We start from the raw sequence: 17736 nt of genomic DNA on the forward strand, positions 1-17736 counted from the left end.
GCTATGCAGGCTGGCATGCCCCCTGTCTTCATCCCTTCCTCCCAACCCTCCCCTGACAATCTCAGTGAAATTAAGCCTTCAGAAAAAAAGACAGATAGTCAAAAAGCCAGAGAGAAACGCTAAGGATGTGTTTATGAGACGGAGGAAAGACATTCCAGTCAAAAGGAAGGGAGGCTTAGGATGTGTTTATGAGACAGAGGAAAGACATTCCAGTCAAAAGGAAGGGAGTCTGTGAAGTGTCTGGAGAGGAAAAGATACAGATGCACTCTGACGATTTCCAGATTGACGATAACTGACGAGAAACTCTAAACTTTGTTTACAGCAAAATTGGTCTGAAATGTTTGTGCACTAATTTACAGGTTTCTGTCCAGGTAAAGACCCTATGAGTGCATATCTAGTGCATGTTGCCTATGACATTTGCATATAACCTCCAGAACCATACAGTGCTATATCGTATGACACTGTTAAAATACTGATCTACCACTAAAGGAAGTCTGCAAGTTCTGCAAAACTATACAACCAAAACAATCTACATTTCCATTCAATATTCACCTGAGTATTCTATCAGCTACAGTACTCTGTGCACACCTATGGGTGCTGTGAGGCATATCTCTCCTCCATGTCCAGGATTAGAGATTTGTTAGGAAATCTTGGGCTTTGTCCTCCATATTATCAGAGCTAATTCCCCGCTGGATGTTTGAGATTCCCCTGTAATCCCGGGCTTACTGGAGCCCATGAACTGTGTGCCTTTGGACCAGGCTTTCTCCCCTGGTGTATTGGTGTCCACCAGGCCTCAACAGAGTACACTGGCAGAGTGGACAGAGTCAAACATGGGTGCTTAGGCTGCATCCTAACAGTGGAGGGAAAGCCTCTCTCATCCCCTGCAAAAGCATTTAAAGTGGGTGGAGGGCACAAACAAACACGTTTGACCAGCTGAAATAGAATGTGTATAGCCACTATAGCCAGACTGTACACAGATGAGTTGGATCCACAGGCCTGTAGAAACCAGATAAAGTATTCATCAGCATAACTATGTATCTAAATTCCTTCATGTGGGTTTTTGACGATAGTTCCTCTTTCACAGTAGGGCAATAACAAAAAGCCTTTAATGTGCATTAATTACAAACTCGTATGAAATCTGTAAATATTAATACAAAATGTAAATTACGAGCCTAGTTTAGCCAAGGAGAAAGCACTGTATATAGAGAGAAAGACAGAATCCTTTCTGGCTACCCATGATTGGCTGAGATAATGGAGCGGTTGGAAATGCAGAGAGATGAGTTCTGATTGGTCTGTCATGTCATTCTGTCTGTAACATAATGTGGGCTTCTGAAGTCTATAACAGAATGTGGAATTCCCTGGTCTTTATACTGTATATTAAAGTTTTCTGTAGTGACAATGGTGAGTGAAGTCAAAAATCACTATAGTTTTATAGCACTATAGTTTTACATCACAGGAGGTTGGTGGCACCTTAACTGGGGAGGACAGGCTCGTGAAAAGGGCTGGGGCGGAATAAGTGGAATGGTATCAAATACATCAAACACATTGTTTCCATGTAATTGATGCCGTTCCATTTTCTTAGTTCCAGCCATTATTATGAGCCCTCCTCCCCTCAGCATCCACTGTTTTATATCTATTTTTTAAGCAACAATCATTGCTGGTTGAGGAAACTTTCATATAAAACAAAGTATAGAAATGTATACCTCAGTAAAAGGCAATTCAATTCAGTTTCATGCCATTGTCATTGTTTATCAGACTATGCCAGGTTTTATTGTACAGGGAAGTCTATTGTAAGATCAGCCTCACAAGCCAAGAGAGGGGATAGGCCTGTCTTTCAAATACTGATGTCTCTGTGAAAAATCGCAAAGCTGAGCTGACAGGCAACCAGAAACTGCCAGTTGGTTTAAATTAGACAATTGTTCCTCGATAAACTACTGGAACACCTTTCAAACAATGCAGCAGTCTACTCTGCGAAATCCTGCCCAAACGTGCCCAGCGAGCAGAAGATTCACACAGTGAAGAATCCTGTGGTGGCCATCCAAAACCCTGATAGCTTAAGACTGTCTGTAAAAAGCATTAGGCAATAGTGTGGCCTGTTAGGGCTAGCAGGCATGGTGGAAAGGCCGGGCCGACAGACAGAGCTCTCCAGAGATCGCATTTACTTTAAATTGCCCCAGCTCTAGATTGAGCTGACCCACCTCTTGAGGAGGATATAGAGGGGGATATAGAGGGAGATAGAGAAGGGGATATAGAGGGGGATACAGAGGGGGATACAGAGGGGAATGCAGAGAGGGATATCGAGGGGGATATAGAGGGGGATATAGAGGGGGATACAGAGGGGAATGCAGAGAGGGATATAGAGGAAGATATGGAGGGGGATACAGAGGGGGATATATAGGAATATACAGAGAAGGATACAGAGTGGGGATACAGAGGGGGATACAGAGAGGGATATCGAGGGGGATATAGAGGAAGATATAGAGGGGGATATAGAGGAAGATATAGAGGAAGATATAGAGGGGGATATAGAGGGGGATATAGAGGAAGATATGGAAGGGGATACAGAGGGGGATATAGAGGAAGATATAGAGGGGGATATAGAGGGGGATATAGAGGAAGATATAGAGGGGGATATAGAGGGAAAATATAGAGGGGGATATAGAGGAAGATATAGAGGGGGATATAGAGGGGGATATAGAGGAAGATATAGAGGGGGATATAGAGGAAGATATAGAGGGGGATATAGAGGAAGATATAGAGGGGGATATAGAGGGGATATAGAGGAAGATATAGAGGGGGATATAGAGGGGGATATAGAGGAAGATATAGAGGGGGATATAGAGGAAGATATAGAGGGGGATATAGAGGAAAATATAGAGGGGGATATAGAGGAAGATATAGAGGGGGATATAGAGGGGGATATAGAGGAAGATATAGAGGGGGATATAGAGGAAGATATAGAGGGGGATATAGAGGAAGATATAGAGGGGGATATAGAGGGGATATAGAGGAAGATATAGAGGGGGATATAGAGGAAGATATAGAGGGGGATATAGAGGGGGATATAGAGGAAAATATAGAGGGGGATATAGAGGAAGATATAGAGGAAGATATAGAGGGGGATATAGAGGAAGATATAGAGGGGGATACAGAGGGGGATACAGAGGGGGATATAGAGGGGATATAGAGGGGGATATAAAGGGGGATATAGAGGAAGATATAGAGGGGGATATAGAGGGGGATATAGAGGGGGATATAGAGGAAGATATAAAGGGGGATATAGAGGGGGATATAGAGGGGGGTATAGAGGAAGATATAGAGGGGGATATAGAGGGGGATACACTGTATGACAGTGATGTCCTGCCAAATGTTAATTAGAGTCTGATTCCGACCTTGCAAGCATTTTCTCACAACTTATAGCCTGGAAATGTGACATGTAAATTTGCATGTTTGCAATTTGCTGCGTTTGTGGGGGTCCTTACAATACGGACATTACATTAAATGTGTATCATGTGAGTCATTGATAATGCATGTAAATGTTGAATTACTCAGTGCGTGTTGCCCATGTCTAATCTCAATGTGTTAGCTGCTTTGTGATTCAACGCATGCACGCACACACGCACGCACGCACACACACACACAGACAGAGAGAGATTGTGTTGTTAAGCATTCCAAGGATGTCAATTGTATGCAAATGGAATGCACCATACTGTTAGAGGAAATGGAAAGTTCACAGCACTGTTACATCAGAGATCACTGAAGGCACTCACTACATCGCCTTGGTTAGTGGACAACATTACAGCATAAGCCATTTCATCAGAGTTCTCATTAACTTCATACTGTGAATTGGTAATAGCTAGCACAATACACATATTATCACGATGGGGATCATCATAAAACACCCAATAATAATGATATCTGGAATACAAATCTTTGGCAAGGAGAATACACCTGTACCAAGGTCCTACTGTACATTTTCTTAAGAACAGACTACTTAAAGGGGCAATCTTTTCAATAACTTCTTCACTGAAATGGTGTATTGCTTTCTACCTATGCTATGAGTATGGCCCCCCCACTTGAACCTCATCAATATGTAATCATCATGTTTCACACCCACACTCTCTTCAATTGTCCTCTCATCGGTTCCACAGCCCATTCTACACAAGATGACAGTTGGTTGAGTTCAAGGTCAACAATCTCCACAGTCCACAGCACTTCAACAAATGCCTGTATAAGTCATGGCTACCAGAGCCAGAACGGGACCATTAATAAACATTGAAAATAACTTCCAGAATAACAGTACACTCTTAGAAAAAAGGTGCTATCTAGAACCTAAAAGGGTTATTCGGCCATCCACCCTTTGAAGAACCCTTTTTGTTCCAGGGAAAACCCTTTGGTTCCAGGTAGAACCCTTTAGGGTTCCATGTAGAACCCATTACAAAGAGAATTCTACATGGAACCCACAAGAGTTCTACCTGGAACCAAAAAGGGTTCTACCTGGAAGGAACCAAAAAGGGTTCTCCTATGGGGACAGCCGAAGAACCCTTTTGGAACTCTTTTTTCTAAGTGTACAGAAGGCGATACAAATGATACAAATCAGAATTTGCTCATACAGTTCATTACTAAAAACAATGAATGATATTATGTTGAGAAATAATCTTCATTTATTATTTACACAAAAATGTACAGCATAACATTGAAGTGTTCAGAACCATTTATTTTGATTCTGTCTTTACTTAATGTAAATACCAGAGCATGGAGATGAACATTCAGAGTTTCTTCACCTCGAGCTCTTGTCCTATGGTGTCACGACACCGACGGATGGTGGCGCCACTCCTCGGCCGGGCGGAGCTCGGCGGTCGTCGTCGCCGGCCTACTAGCTGCCATCGATCCTTTTTTGTTTCACTTTCTGTTGGTTAGGTCTAGGTAGGCACGCACCTGTTTTGGGTTAGTCATTAGTAGGGGGGGTTATTTAGTTTAGCGTAGGATGTCTGTGTTTGTGCGTGATTGTGTTTCTTGTCCGGTTTATGTGCTTGAGGAACGTGTGCTGGTTTTCCTCTGCCTGTGGTTGGTTTCGTTGTGTTCACCACCGCAGAAGTATTTAAGGGCTGCGTCCCTATATTTTTGGCGACCACATCCATTTTCTTGAATAAAGAAGTGTGGTCAAGAATTCTCTGTCTCCTGCGCCTGACTCTACCTCTCCTGCTTTTTTGAGCCAGCCCGTGACAGAAATCACGCACCAAACTTGATGGAGTCAGCAGGAGCTTCAGCGCCAACCCTGTCCATGGAGGAAAGAGTTGACCAACACTCCACCCTGCTCCACCGTCTGGGGAACGCCATGGATCAGGTGTTGGCGCGCATGGAGAGCTGGGACCGAAGCGCTCTCGGCCCCCTGAACGCGGCAGGTCAACAGCCTGCGCCCCCACCAGCACCCACAGCACCCAGTACCAGTGGGGTGAAACTCGCTCCCCCCAGGGAGTACGATGGGACGGCCGCTGGGTGTAAGGGCTTCTTACTCCAGTTGGAGTTATACCTGGCGACTGTTCGTCCCTCTCCCTCGGGGGAGGAGAGGGTCAGCGTCCTCGTCTCCTGTCTCACGGGTAAGGCCCTGGAATGGGCAAACGCCGTGTGGGACAGTCCGGACTCAGCCAGGGACAACTACCCAGAGTTCACCCGCCGCTTTCGGGCAGTATTCGATCATCCCCCGGAGGGGAGAGCGGCGGGTGAGCGGCTGTTTCACCTGAGGCAGGAGACGAGGAGCGCGCAGGATTTTGCTCTCGAGTTCCGGACCCTGGCCGCGGGAGCAGGGTGGAATGAGAGGGCCCTTATAGATCACTACCGTTGTAGTTTGAGGGAGGACGTCCGCCGGGAATTAGTCTGTCGGGACACGACCATCACCCTGGACCAACTGGTGGATCTGTCCATCCGACTGGACAATCTGCTGGCCGCCCGCGGACGTCCGACCCGGGCCCTGCTCATTCCACCCTCCAGCCCTCCTGCTCCCACGCCTATGGAGATAGGGGGGGCAGCAGCCAGGAAGACTGGAGGGGGAGTTCGCTCCTGCACCTCATGCGGTCGCAGAGGGCACACTGTGGACCGGTGCTGGAGAGACTCACCTGGGAGTCCAGAAGGCAGGCAGAGCGCTCCTTTGACACCTCAGGTGAGTCAGCACCAGCCTCACCCAGAGCCCCCTGTCCGTCACATGTATGTGTCAGTGTCTTTTCCTTGTTTCTTCCCTCACTCCCGGTTTAAGGCGCTAGTCGATTCAGGCGCGGCGGGGAGTTTTATGGACCGTGGGGTCGCGGCTAAGTTAGGGATTCCCCTGGTCCAGTTGGACCAACCCTTCCCCGTGCACGCCCTAGACAGTCGACCACTAGGGTCAGGGCTGGTCAGGGAGGTCACTGTGCCACTGGTCATGGTAATGTGGGGGGGTCATGAGGAGCGGATTAGTCTTTTCCTCATTGATTCCCCAGCGTTTCCAGTGGTTCTAGGGATTCCCTGGCTAGCCACTCACAACCCTAAGATTTCGTGGGGACAGAGGGCTCTTAAGGAGTGGTCAAATGAGTGCTCGGGCAGGTGCATAGGAGTTTCCATCGGTGCGACTACGGTGGAGAGTCCAGACCAAGTCTCCACCGTGCACATTCCCTCAGAGTATGCCGATTTGGCTATCGCCTTCAGTAAAACAAAGGCGACCCAATTACCACCTCATCGACGAGGAGACTGTGTGATAAACCTCCAGGTGGGCGCTGCAATTCCTCGTAGTCACGTTTATCCCCTGTCTCAGGAGGAAACAGCGGCTATGGAAACATACGTCACTGAGTCTTTGAGGCAGGGATACATTCGGCCATCTAACTCACCCGTCTCCTCGAGCTTCTTTTTTGTGAAGAAGAAGGAGGGAGGTCTGCGCCCGTGCATTGACTATAGAGGTCTAAATGCCATCACAGTGGGTTTCAGTTACCCACTACCTCTCATCGCCTCGGCGATAGAGTCATTTCACGGGGCGCGCTTCTTCACGAAATTGGATCTCAGGAGTGCATATAATCTGGTGCGTATCCGAGGAGGGGACGAGTGAAAAACTGCATTTAGTACCACATCTGGCCATTATGAGTACCTCGTCATGCCTTATGGGTTAAAGAATGCTCCCGCAGTCTTCCAATCCTTTGTGGACGAGATTCTCCGGGACCTGCTCGGTCAGGGTGTAGTGGTGTACATCGATGACATTCTGGTCTACTCCGCTACACGCGCCGAGCATGTGTCTCTGGTGCGTAAAGTGCTTGGGCGACTGGTGGAGCATGACCTATATGTCAAGGCTGAGAAATGTGAGTTTTCCAAACCAGCCGTCTCTTTCTTGGGGTATCGCATTTCCACATCAGGGGCAGTGATGGAATGTGACCGCATCTCAGCCGTGCGTAATTGGCCGACTCCCACCACGGTGAAGGAGGTGCAGCGGTTTTTGGGATTTGCCAATTACTACCGGAGGTTTATCCGGGGCTTTGGGCAGGTGGCGGCTCCCATTACCTCACTGATGAAGGGGGGCCCGGTGCGGTTGCGGTGGTCCGCGGAGGCGGACAGTGCCTTTAGTCGTCTGAAGGTTTTGTTCACCGACGCTCCGGTGCTGGCGCACCCGGACCCCTCTTTGCCCTTCATAGTGGAGGTGGACGCGTCTGAGGCTGGGGTAGGAGCCGTGCTGTCCCAGCGCTCGGGCGCCCCCCCCCAAGCTCCGCCCCTGCGCCTTCTTCTCTAGGAAGTTGAGTCCGGCGGAGCGTAACTATGATGTGGGGGACAGGGAGTTGTTGGCTGTGGTCAGAGCCCTGAAGGTGTGGAGACATTGGCTTGAGGGGGCGCGTCACCCTTTTCTCATCTGGACTGACCACCGCAATCTGGAGTACATCCGGGCGGCGAGGAGACTGAACCCGCGTCAAGCCAGGTGGGCGATGTTCTTTACTAGATTTCTCGTATATCCCAGGTTCCCGGAACACTAAGGCCGACGCACTGTCTCGTCTCCATGACGCCGAGGAACGGTCCACCGATCCCACTCCCATACTTCCAGCCTCCTGCCTGGTGGCACCGGTGGTCTGGGAGGTGGACGCGGACATCGAGCGGGCGTTACGGACGGAGCCTACTCCTCCGCAGTGTCCAGTGGGTTGTAAGTACGTTCCGCTCGGTGTTCGCGATCGTCTGATTCGGTGGGCTCACACGCTTCCCTCCTCGGGTCACCCAGGGGTTGAGCGGACAGTGTGTGGTCTTAGTGGGAGATACTGGTGGCCCACCTTGGTGAGGGACGTGAGGCACTATGTCTCCTCCTGTTCGGTGTGCGCTCAGAGTACGGCTCCCAGGCACCTGCCTAGAGGGAAATTACAGCCCCTCCCGGTTCCACAACGACCATGGTCCCACCTGGCGGTGGATTTCCTGACCGATCTCCCGCCGTCTCAGGGCAACACTACGATCCTGGTCGTTGTGGACCGGTTCTCTAAGTCCTGCCGTCTGCTTCCGTTACCCGGTCTTCCTACGGCCCTGCAGACCGCGGAAGCCTTATTCACCCACGTCTTCCGGCACTACGGGGTGCCCGAGGATATCGTCTCAGATCGAGGCCCCCAGTTCACGTCCCGAGTGTGGCGGGCGTTTATGGAGCGACTGGGGGTTTCGGTCAGTTTGACCTCGGGGTTTCACCCCGAAAGTAATGGGCAGGTAGAAAGGGTAAACCAGGAGGTGTGGGCAGGGGAGTGGGCAAGGTTCGTGCCATGGGCCGAAACGGCTCAGAACTCTTTGCGCCACTCCTCCACCAACATGTCACCATTCCAATGTGTGTTGGGTTATCAGCCGGTCCTGGGGCCATGGCATCAGAGCCAGACGGAGGCCCCTGCGGTGGAGGAATGGGTTCAGCGCTCAAGGGACACCTGGGACGCTGTGCAGGAATCCCTGGAACGAGCCAGGGAGCGACAAAAGGCAAGCGCTGACCGGCACCGCAGCGAGGCCCCCGTGTTCACCCCAGGGGAGAGAGTCTGGCTCTCGACCCGGAACCTGCCCCTCCGCCTGCCCTGCCGGAAGCTGGGTCCGCGGTTTGTGGGGCCATTTAAAGTCCTGAGGAGAATAAACGAGTTGTGTTACAGATTACAACTTCCTTCTTATTATCGTATTAACCCCTCGTTTCATGTGTCTCTCCTCAGGCCAGTGGTAGCTGGTCCGCTGCAGGAAAATGATGTACGGGAGGTCCCTCCACCCCCCCTGGACATCGGGGGGCCCCCGGCGTACACAGTCCGGTCCATCTTGGACTCCAGACGCCGGGCGAGGGGCCTGCAGTACCTTGTGGACTGGGAGGGGTACGGCCCGGAGGAGAGGTGCTGGGTACCGGTGGAGGACAAATTGGACCCAGCGCTCATCCGGGAGTTCCACAGCCTCCATCCGGATCGCCCTGCGCCTCGCCCTCCGGGGCGTCCTCGAGGCCGGCGTCGGCGCGCTGCGGGAGCCGCGCGTCAGGGGGGGAGTACTGTCACGACACCGACGGATGGTGGCGCCCCTCCTCGGCCGGGCGGAGCTCGGCGGTCGTCGTCGCCGGCCTACTAGCTGCCATCGATCCCTTTTTGTTTCACTTTCTGTTGGTTAGGTCTAGGTAGGCACGCACCTGTTTTGGGTTAGTCATTAGTAGGGGGGGGGGTTATTTAGTTTAGCGTAGGATGTCTGTGTTTGTGCGTGATTGTGTTTCTTGTCCGGTTTATGTGCTTGAGGAACGTGTGCTGGTTTTCCTCTGCCTGTGGTTGGTTTCGTTGTGTTCACCACCGCAGAAGTATTTAAGGGCTGCGTCCCTATATTTTTGGCGACCACATCCATTTTCTTGAATAAAGAAGTGTGGTCAAGAATTCTCTGTCTCCTGCGCCTGACTCTACCTCTCCTGCTTTTTTGAGCCAGCCCGTGACATATGGTGTCTCTTAATTCAGATGAATCCATGTTTTCCCCTGCCTTATCTTGAGTCTACTGTTATGTACCAGTGTTTCAGTGTTCAGCAGAAACTATTTCCCTTCCCTGGCTAGAAATTGATTCTGAGCTCCTTCAGTAGCATTTCCCAAGGTCAGCAGCAGAATTAGAAAATGTAATCACCCCAAAACTGGACAATATTGCTTCCCGCGACATTGTCAAATGATGATCACTGAATGTTATAATCTACCCTTATCGTGTGAGAATGAAAGCGCATACGACAACACCCAATAGCCAGTGTCTCAATTCAACAGAATAGAAGGAATTGCTGTGGCTTAGAGCTATGTTGTGGCATTTACCCCTATACAGCATTAAGCATTCCTGGCTTCTTAAAGGGGCAATCCTCTATTGCTACTATAATTTTTTTTAAACTGTAAGCATATTTTACTCCATTGTTTGTAAACAATGTAATTGTAGACAAACACTTCATAGTCTCAAAACATGGTTAAAAGTGTCATTTTTTTATCAAACATCAGGAAGTTGATCATTGATTGTGTGAGCTTTGACAAAGGAAGCATGTGTGTGCAGACACTTTCCTTTCTATTTTCTATTAGCAATGACTGTTAGCAATATCACAGGATACAAAATACTGATTACAAAAATAAAAATCTGCAGATGGAAAAGACTGACAATCTCTCTGACAAGAAAAAGCTACTCCAAAGCCCAGATAACCCAAAAACAGTCATGTTGTCAGAGAGACACTCACAGATGCCAAAATACTGCTGCCATATCTATGATTTCACTCTAAATATCTCCCTGTTATGTCCACATCTTTAGAGAGAAATGGACACTTCAACACAAGGTGAAGCCAGGTGTGCTATAGATAAGGATGTATAGGTAGATATTTGCAGTATGTAAGCAATTATATAAATGGCCTACGTAGATCACACAAAAAAAACAAGAACTCTGATGGCCACATTGATGTATGATATAGATTGGTCAGCTGACAACGTCACGGAAACGATGCGCACGAGTTGATTCTGGATGGCCAGATAGCTACCAACAATGACAATAAACTTCCATGTGGGGAATCGGAAGTGACTCGCTCCAGACAGTTTCCTCTTGTTCTTGATGCCATGTCTTGTTTTGAGGTGTTTTATTAACTGATTTCATGTCGATGCTAACACGGCTAAAATTCACTAGCTAGCTAACCAACAACTGTAACAACGTATTTGAGAGACAACATGTGTATTGATGTTTTTAAAAACATTGGAGACTAAATATAGTTTACATGTTGTCAACAATCTAAGCCAACCCCGCCTGTTTTGGCCCACAGTTGCGCAGGAGTCGGTTGTGTTGCTAAACAACCAACCCGTCTATAATACAGGAGATGGCATTCCAAAGCAAACAGATGACAGGTATGATGAATGGTGTAGACTGTGTGTTGACAGGCCAGTGCACTACAGTGGATGGATGACAGGAGGCTGTGAGAACACTGGTCACTGTCACATCCACAAACAGTCATAACACGACCACCAGACTGCTCTTTGAATTCTGGAAGCATCTGCATCCTATACAGTAAGGACCATTACTAATCTGGGTCCAATGTAATTCTATCACTATTTAGTTTCATAACCAATTTCAATCAGTAATATAACTTTTGCAAGAGTGTTTCGATTTCAAAGTATTATGCTCATTCCTATGGTTTGAATGATACTTTGATATCACACCCATTTTTCCTGAACGCACCGATTCTGCATATTTTCTTTCTGTTGCTCAATAAGAAGATTTTTTTTCAGGTTTCAGGGGGTGTGGTTCGATGTAGCAGTTACTGATGTTTGTCCCCCATGAGACACCATAGGAACAAAGCCAGCATCACTTCTTCAAAATATTCAGAATCTAAGATGACTCAAGGAATCTGTAGTACATTTGGATGTATTTGCCAAAGAGGTTTTAGTATTTCTCAAGTAAAGAAATGTGCCACATGTTGTCTGACGGTATGTAAACCAAGTCCAATCTGTTGTGCTGCTGGGCAGGTCTGTCTCACTGTCAGTGTGTTCTGCTGTACGACTGGAGAGCACAATCACCTCAGCTGTTTATCCTGTGTTAGTGGGCAAGTGGGCATTGTTGAATTCAAAACCCAACCCTCAAATACGTCATGACGAACTCTTTTACTCAAATCTCAAGAAACTCTGTTTTGCAAGATACTGACTTTACGACCAAAATTAACCTACTTGCACTTTTTTGTCAATTTTGGCACTGGAATAAATGCTTCAGACTTATATCAATGTCACATATGCCGTTTTCAACAAGAGGAGTTTGTTCTCGAGTTCAGTTCTTCTTTAAGATTATCTGTGATGTGGCCGTCCTCTCTCACTTCTCCCTCCATTAGCCATGCCCCCTCTCCTCCACAGCCATCCCATAATGCCCCTCAGCATCTCATCTGTCCCTGGGCTCAACACTCTATTGGTGCCATGTCACCCAATAGCAGGAAATTAACATTAAACAGCAGAGTGGTGCAGATCAGCCAATATACAGACTAATGTGTTTCATTAAGATGTCAAGGAGGGCCTTCCATTAACTGATCAACCTTTGACATGCTGTTTCAGAGGCGGAGACAGGTAGGAGATATGACTATGAAAGTCTGCACAGAAAAGACAGAGCTGAAAGAATAGAAATATCAAGACATCAGAGATTGGAGATAAAGCTGATCAGCGTACATGAACAGGTCTGAACCAGAGGAGGCTGGTGGGAGGAGCTATTAAAGGATGGGCTCATTGTAATGGAATAAATAGAATGGTATCAAACACATCAAACATGGAAACCACAGGTTTGACTCTGTTCCATCTATTCCATTCCAGCCATTATAATGAGACCGCTCTCCAATAGCTCCTCCCTCTGGCCTCCTCTAGCCTGAATCCATGATGTTTGGTTTTACCTCCTGACTGTACTGTCTGCATCTCTCTTTTATCATAGTCTCACTAAGAGGAGTCTAACCAAGCTCACCTTCTGTCTAATCTCTTCCTCCATCTTAACTGGAGACCCCAGCTCTGCCACCTGTTTCACCCCTTCACTGGCGAAGCCCCTGTACTCCCACAGGACATAGCTCCTGGAGTGGGATGCCCCGATGAGGGCTGACCAATGATTGGCACGTCCTGTATAGGGGGGAAACAAAGAGACAATTTGACAAAGAAATAAAGTGTGTGTGTGTGTGTGTGTGTGTGTGTGTGTGTGTGTGTGTGTGTGTGTGTGTGTGTGTGTGTGTGTGTGTGTGTGTGTGTGTGTGTGTGTGTGTGTGTGTGTGTGTGTGTGTGTGTGTGTGTGTGTCAGTGCGTCTGTGCATGCGTGGAAGCTGACAGATCGCTCCTGCCTTTGACTTTGCATGTGGCTGGAAGTTAGTTACAATGTGAGGCCTGCACTACCATTGCTGGAGCCCTCATCATTACTGAGAGAGTAGACCCTGTCACACCACACACATACCGTACATATATATAAATACTGTGTATATATATATATATATATATATATATATATATATATACAGTCAGGTCCAAAATTATTAGCACCCTTGATAAAGATCAGCAAAAAATACTGAATAAAATAAATAATACTGAGCTATATTGTATGCTCCACATTGAAAAACATGATTGTATTATTTTATACTAATACAATTGCTCAGAGAAAGACATTTTGTAAAAACAAGTAAAAACAAATAATTAAGATCCCTAAGACTAAGATCCCTCCCAATGTGTTCTTCAATCTCATAAAACATTTAATAAAAAGGCTCAGTGCCCTTCTCGTCGCAAGGTGAGATATTGAAAGGTATTGAAAACAGGGGTGGCAATAATTTTGACACAATCTTTTAGAAGAACAAAAATAGTTGTTAAACAAAAACTATTTTTTGAGCAATTGTATTAGTAGAACTTTTTTTTTGCATAGCTCAGTATTTGTATTATTTTATACAGTCTTTTTGCTCATCTTTATTAAGGGTGCCAATAATTTTGGACGTGACTGTACGGTACTGTATATATAACTCTATCAAAAAACAATTGATGCTTGGAACTATGGTCCCTCAGCGCTCTCCTCAGAAACCCTTGAATGTAATTATGTTTTTCCATGATACGTTACTCTTTGTGAAAGATTCTATATACAGCTGGAGGGAAAGGCGAACTATACAGTTAATCTGTTTAAACCCATCAGGCCCATAGCGAATCCCTGTGACGTGCTATAATGTACCAAAACTTGTTTTCTTATTTCCTGCCAAAACAGCCTCTTCCTGTCTCAAATTATTTATGGAGATTCCTTTCGTAAGCTGTGACTACATAACGCTGACTGCAAGGAATACGTAGGGTCTGTGGTTCGGATCATCAGCTCCAAAGAAGTCACCGTGTCATAACAGCTATGATACTGTTTTACTGACCTACGTTGACTGAACATTCTTCGTTTAAATCCCAACAACACACAAAGAATTTGAGAGGAATCCTCTAAACCACAGTGTGCTGCTTTTTCCATGCAGTATGTCCTGTGTGGCTCAGTTGGTAGAGCATGTCGCATGCAACACCAGGGTTGTGGGTTTCATTTACCACGGGGGACCAGTATAAAAAATGTATGCACTCACTACTGTGAGTCGCTCTGGATAAGAGCATTTGCTAAAATATAAGCATGTTACTCTAGTTAACAGACAGTCTAAATATGTCCAGGGTAAAATGTCACCTTCTTGTGTTTCTTCTCCAACCACAATGTCTTGCTTCATTACTATAATGCAGATCCTTTCACACTCCATAGAAAACGGACAGAGGAGCAACAGGTGGGAAGTTGTACAATCATGTGGGGGTGTAGATATACTGTATGACCCCAGTGAGGGACTTACTGGGGTAGTCTTTAGGGTGAATCTTCTCCGACCAGTTCCCAAAGAAGGTGACTCTGTACTTGGCCGTCCCACAGGCACAGCATTCCAGAGGGGGCTTTTCTGTGGTCTCCCCAAACACAGCCTCTGAAAGGCACACACATACACATGCACACACACACGCACAAAGAATGGATAAGAATGGGGATGTTGCTTGATCTAACAGAATAGTTGAAGAATATGACTACATCCAGAATCTCCATTATAATCTACGGTAACAGATGATATAAAAGGGCTGTTCTGTGAGAAGTAACATTGGTATAGGACAGATATGCTGCACCTTTCTCACACAGTCTGACGGTGAGGGAGCCTTCATCCTGGAAGTAAATGATCCTCTTCTGCACAATGCTGGCCCTGCAGAGGAGGAAGAACGCCATTCCTTTTATTCACTGACAGCACAAAAACATACAGCACTCGTGTTAGCACACAACTTCTAGCGGCATACACACACACACACACACACACACACACACACACACACACACACACACACACACACACACACACACACACACACACACACACACACACACACACACACACACACCACACACACACACACACACACACACACACACACACACACACACACTGCCGAGAGCCATAAACTTGTACACGCAACAGAAACTGTGTGCCAATAGCAACACCCGGCCATTAGAATGCTCCTCTCTTTCTCTCTTGTAGTGCGTGAGGAGTGTCTGTTTCCTCTGAGGAGAGGTGGTAAAACCACCCCGTCAGAGAGCACGCCAGAGGCACTGCCAACCCTGCTCCCCATCAAGCTCTGCAGAATACCAACGTACAGAGAGCCAGGAGTCCAGACTGAGACTGATCCACAGGACAGCCCATCAACACTGTGACCATTATGACTGCACTCTCTCTCACACTCTCTAAAGCTCATCTCCCAGGGAAGAACATTGGTAACGTATCTGGGGGTTGAAGATAAAATATCAAATGGTGCTGGACTCATCAAACAGCCGGATCTAAGTGACCGGGAGCCAAACAGACAAGCTCCAGCCCAAACTGTTTTCCACAGTAGATGGCATCCCAACTGCAGCTGTGGATATATCCTCAGCCATACAGCTGTTCTGAGGCCCACAGTTACATTGTACGGAGCTCAACAGGGACTTTGTTATAAAGCAACTTGATAATACATTTCATTAATCATTTCACTTTAAAATATGATACAGTAATTGATTAATATTAGACACATCAAGTAATCAAGGTTCAGATGAGGACAAACTCTGTAAAAAGATCACTTTAGCCCAATGTCAATATCTTAACATTTGGTTGCAGCAATGGGATCCAGTCACAGTTGGGTAATATATCCCTGACTAACCCATGACTTCCATGGCTCTCTCCATGGTTATGTTCTTCACTCCAATGGTTTGGGCCAGGCTTCTGTCCAGACCATTAGTTCCAGTGGGAGTGTTTAGGATCCTTTAGTTGTGATCCCACACACAGGCCCATGGGCCCTGGCTTTGAGCTGGGGCTGCATGTATCCAGTGCTGCTGCCCGCCTGCAATCTCTGTGTCACTGGGGAGAGAGGATGGCTGTAGAGAGCAGGAGAGGATGTTTATAGAGAGCAGGAGAGGATGGCTGTAGAGAGCAGGAGAGGATATTTATAGAGAGCAGGAGAGGATGGCTGTAGAGAGCAGGAGAGGATGCTAATAGAGCGCAGGAGAGGATGGCTGTAGAAAGCAGGAGAGGATGCTTATAGAGAGCAGGAGAGGATGGCTGTAGAGAGCAGGAGAGGATGCTTATAGAGAGCAGGAGAGGATGGCTGTAGAGAGCAGGAGAGGATTTTTATAGAGAGCAGGAGAGGATGGCTGTAGAGAGCAGGAGAGGATGGCTGTAGAGAGCTGGAGAGGATGTTTATAGAGAGCAGGAGAGGATGGCTATAGAGCGCAGGAGAGGATGTTTATAGAGAGCAGGAGAGGATGGCTGTAGAGAGCAGGAGAGGGTGGTTATAGAGAGCAGGAGAGGGTGGCTATAGAGAGCAGGAGAGGGTGGCTATAGAGAGCAGGAGAGGGTGGCTATAGAGAGCAAGAGAGGATGCTTATAGAGAGCAGGAGAGGATGCTTATAGAGAGCAGGAGAGGATGGCTGTAGAGAGCAGGAGAGGATGTTTATAGAGAGCAGGAGAGGATGGCTGTAGAGAGCAGGAGAGGGTGGCTATAGAGAGCAGGAGAGGGTGGCTGTAGAGAGCAGGAGAGGATGCTTATAGAGAGCAGGAGAGGATGGCTGTAGAGAGCAGGAGAGGATGTTTATAGAGAGCAGGAGAGGATGGCTGTAGAGAGCAGGAGATGGTGGCTATAGAGAGCAGGAGAGGGTGGCTATAGAGAGCAGGAGAGGGTGGCTATAGAGAGCAGGAGAGGGTGGCTATAGAGAGCAGGAGAGGGTGGCTATAGAGAGCAGGAGAGGGTGGCTATAGAGAGCAGGAGAGGGTGGCTATAGAGAGCAGGAGAGGGTGGCTATAGAGAGCAGGAGAGGGTGGCTATAGAGAGCAGGAGAGGGTGGCTATAGAGAGCAGGAGAGGGTGGCTATAGAGAGCAGGAGAGGGTGGCTATAAAGAGCAGGAGAGGGTGGCTGTAGAGAGCAGGAGAGGGTGGCTATAGAGAGCTGGAGCTCCATTTAGACCTTCTTCATCTCAAGGAGTCACTGCGTCTTTTTTGTTTGCGTACTCTGCTCTCTCCAGTTCTGCTATTCTGGTCAAACCTCCAAGAGCTCTATGTGCAGTGCCCTGTGACATAACAGCCTTTGACACTTTAGTATACAAGATAAAGTATCACTAATGACAAGACTCTGTAGTGTAGGAGGAGGCGCATCATTCTGGGATCTCTGCTGTGATATTCTTTATGAGATTCAGTGGGAGAATGAGTGGACCTCTCCTAGCAGTAATTGGAGTTTTATTTGATGTTC

At 47.5% G+C, this 17736-nt stretch overlaps 1 protein-coding gene across 1 annotated transcript in view; it reads right to left on the reverse strand.

The window, feature by feature from the left end:
* Positions 1–17736, reverse strand: part of LOC106561484 (spondin-1) — a 106053-nt gene that overhangs the window by 62994 nt on the left and 25323 nt on the right. Inside the window, exons 4-6 of the mRNA XM_014125483.3 lie at positions 15099–15172; positions 14783–14905; positions 12919–13067 (exon numbers count right to left, since the gene is read on the reverse strand). Coding sequence (XP_013980958.3) covers positions 12919–13067; positions 14783–14905; positions 15099–15172 — 346 coding nt within the window. The remainder of the gene's footprint in view (positions 1–12918; positions 13068–14782; positions 14906–15098; positions 15173–17736) is intronic.

This window comes from Salmo salar, chromosome 10, assembly GCF_965601325.2.
Source record: "Salmo salar chromosome 10, fSalSal1, whole genome shotgun sequence".
Classification (NCBI taxonomy): domain Eukaryota; kingdom Metazoa; phylum Chordata; class Actinopteri; order Salmoniformes; family Salmonidae; genus Salmo; species Salmo salar.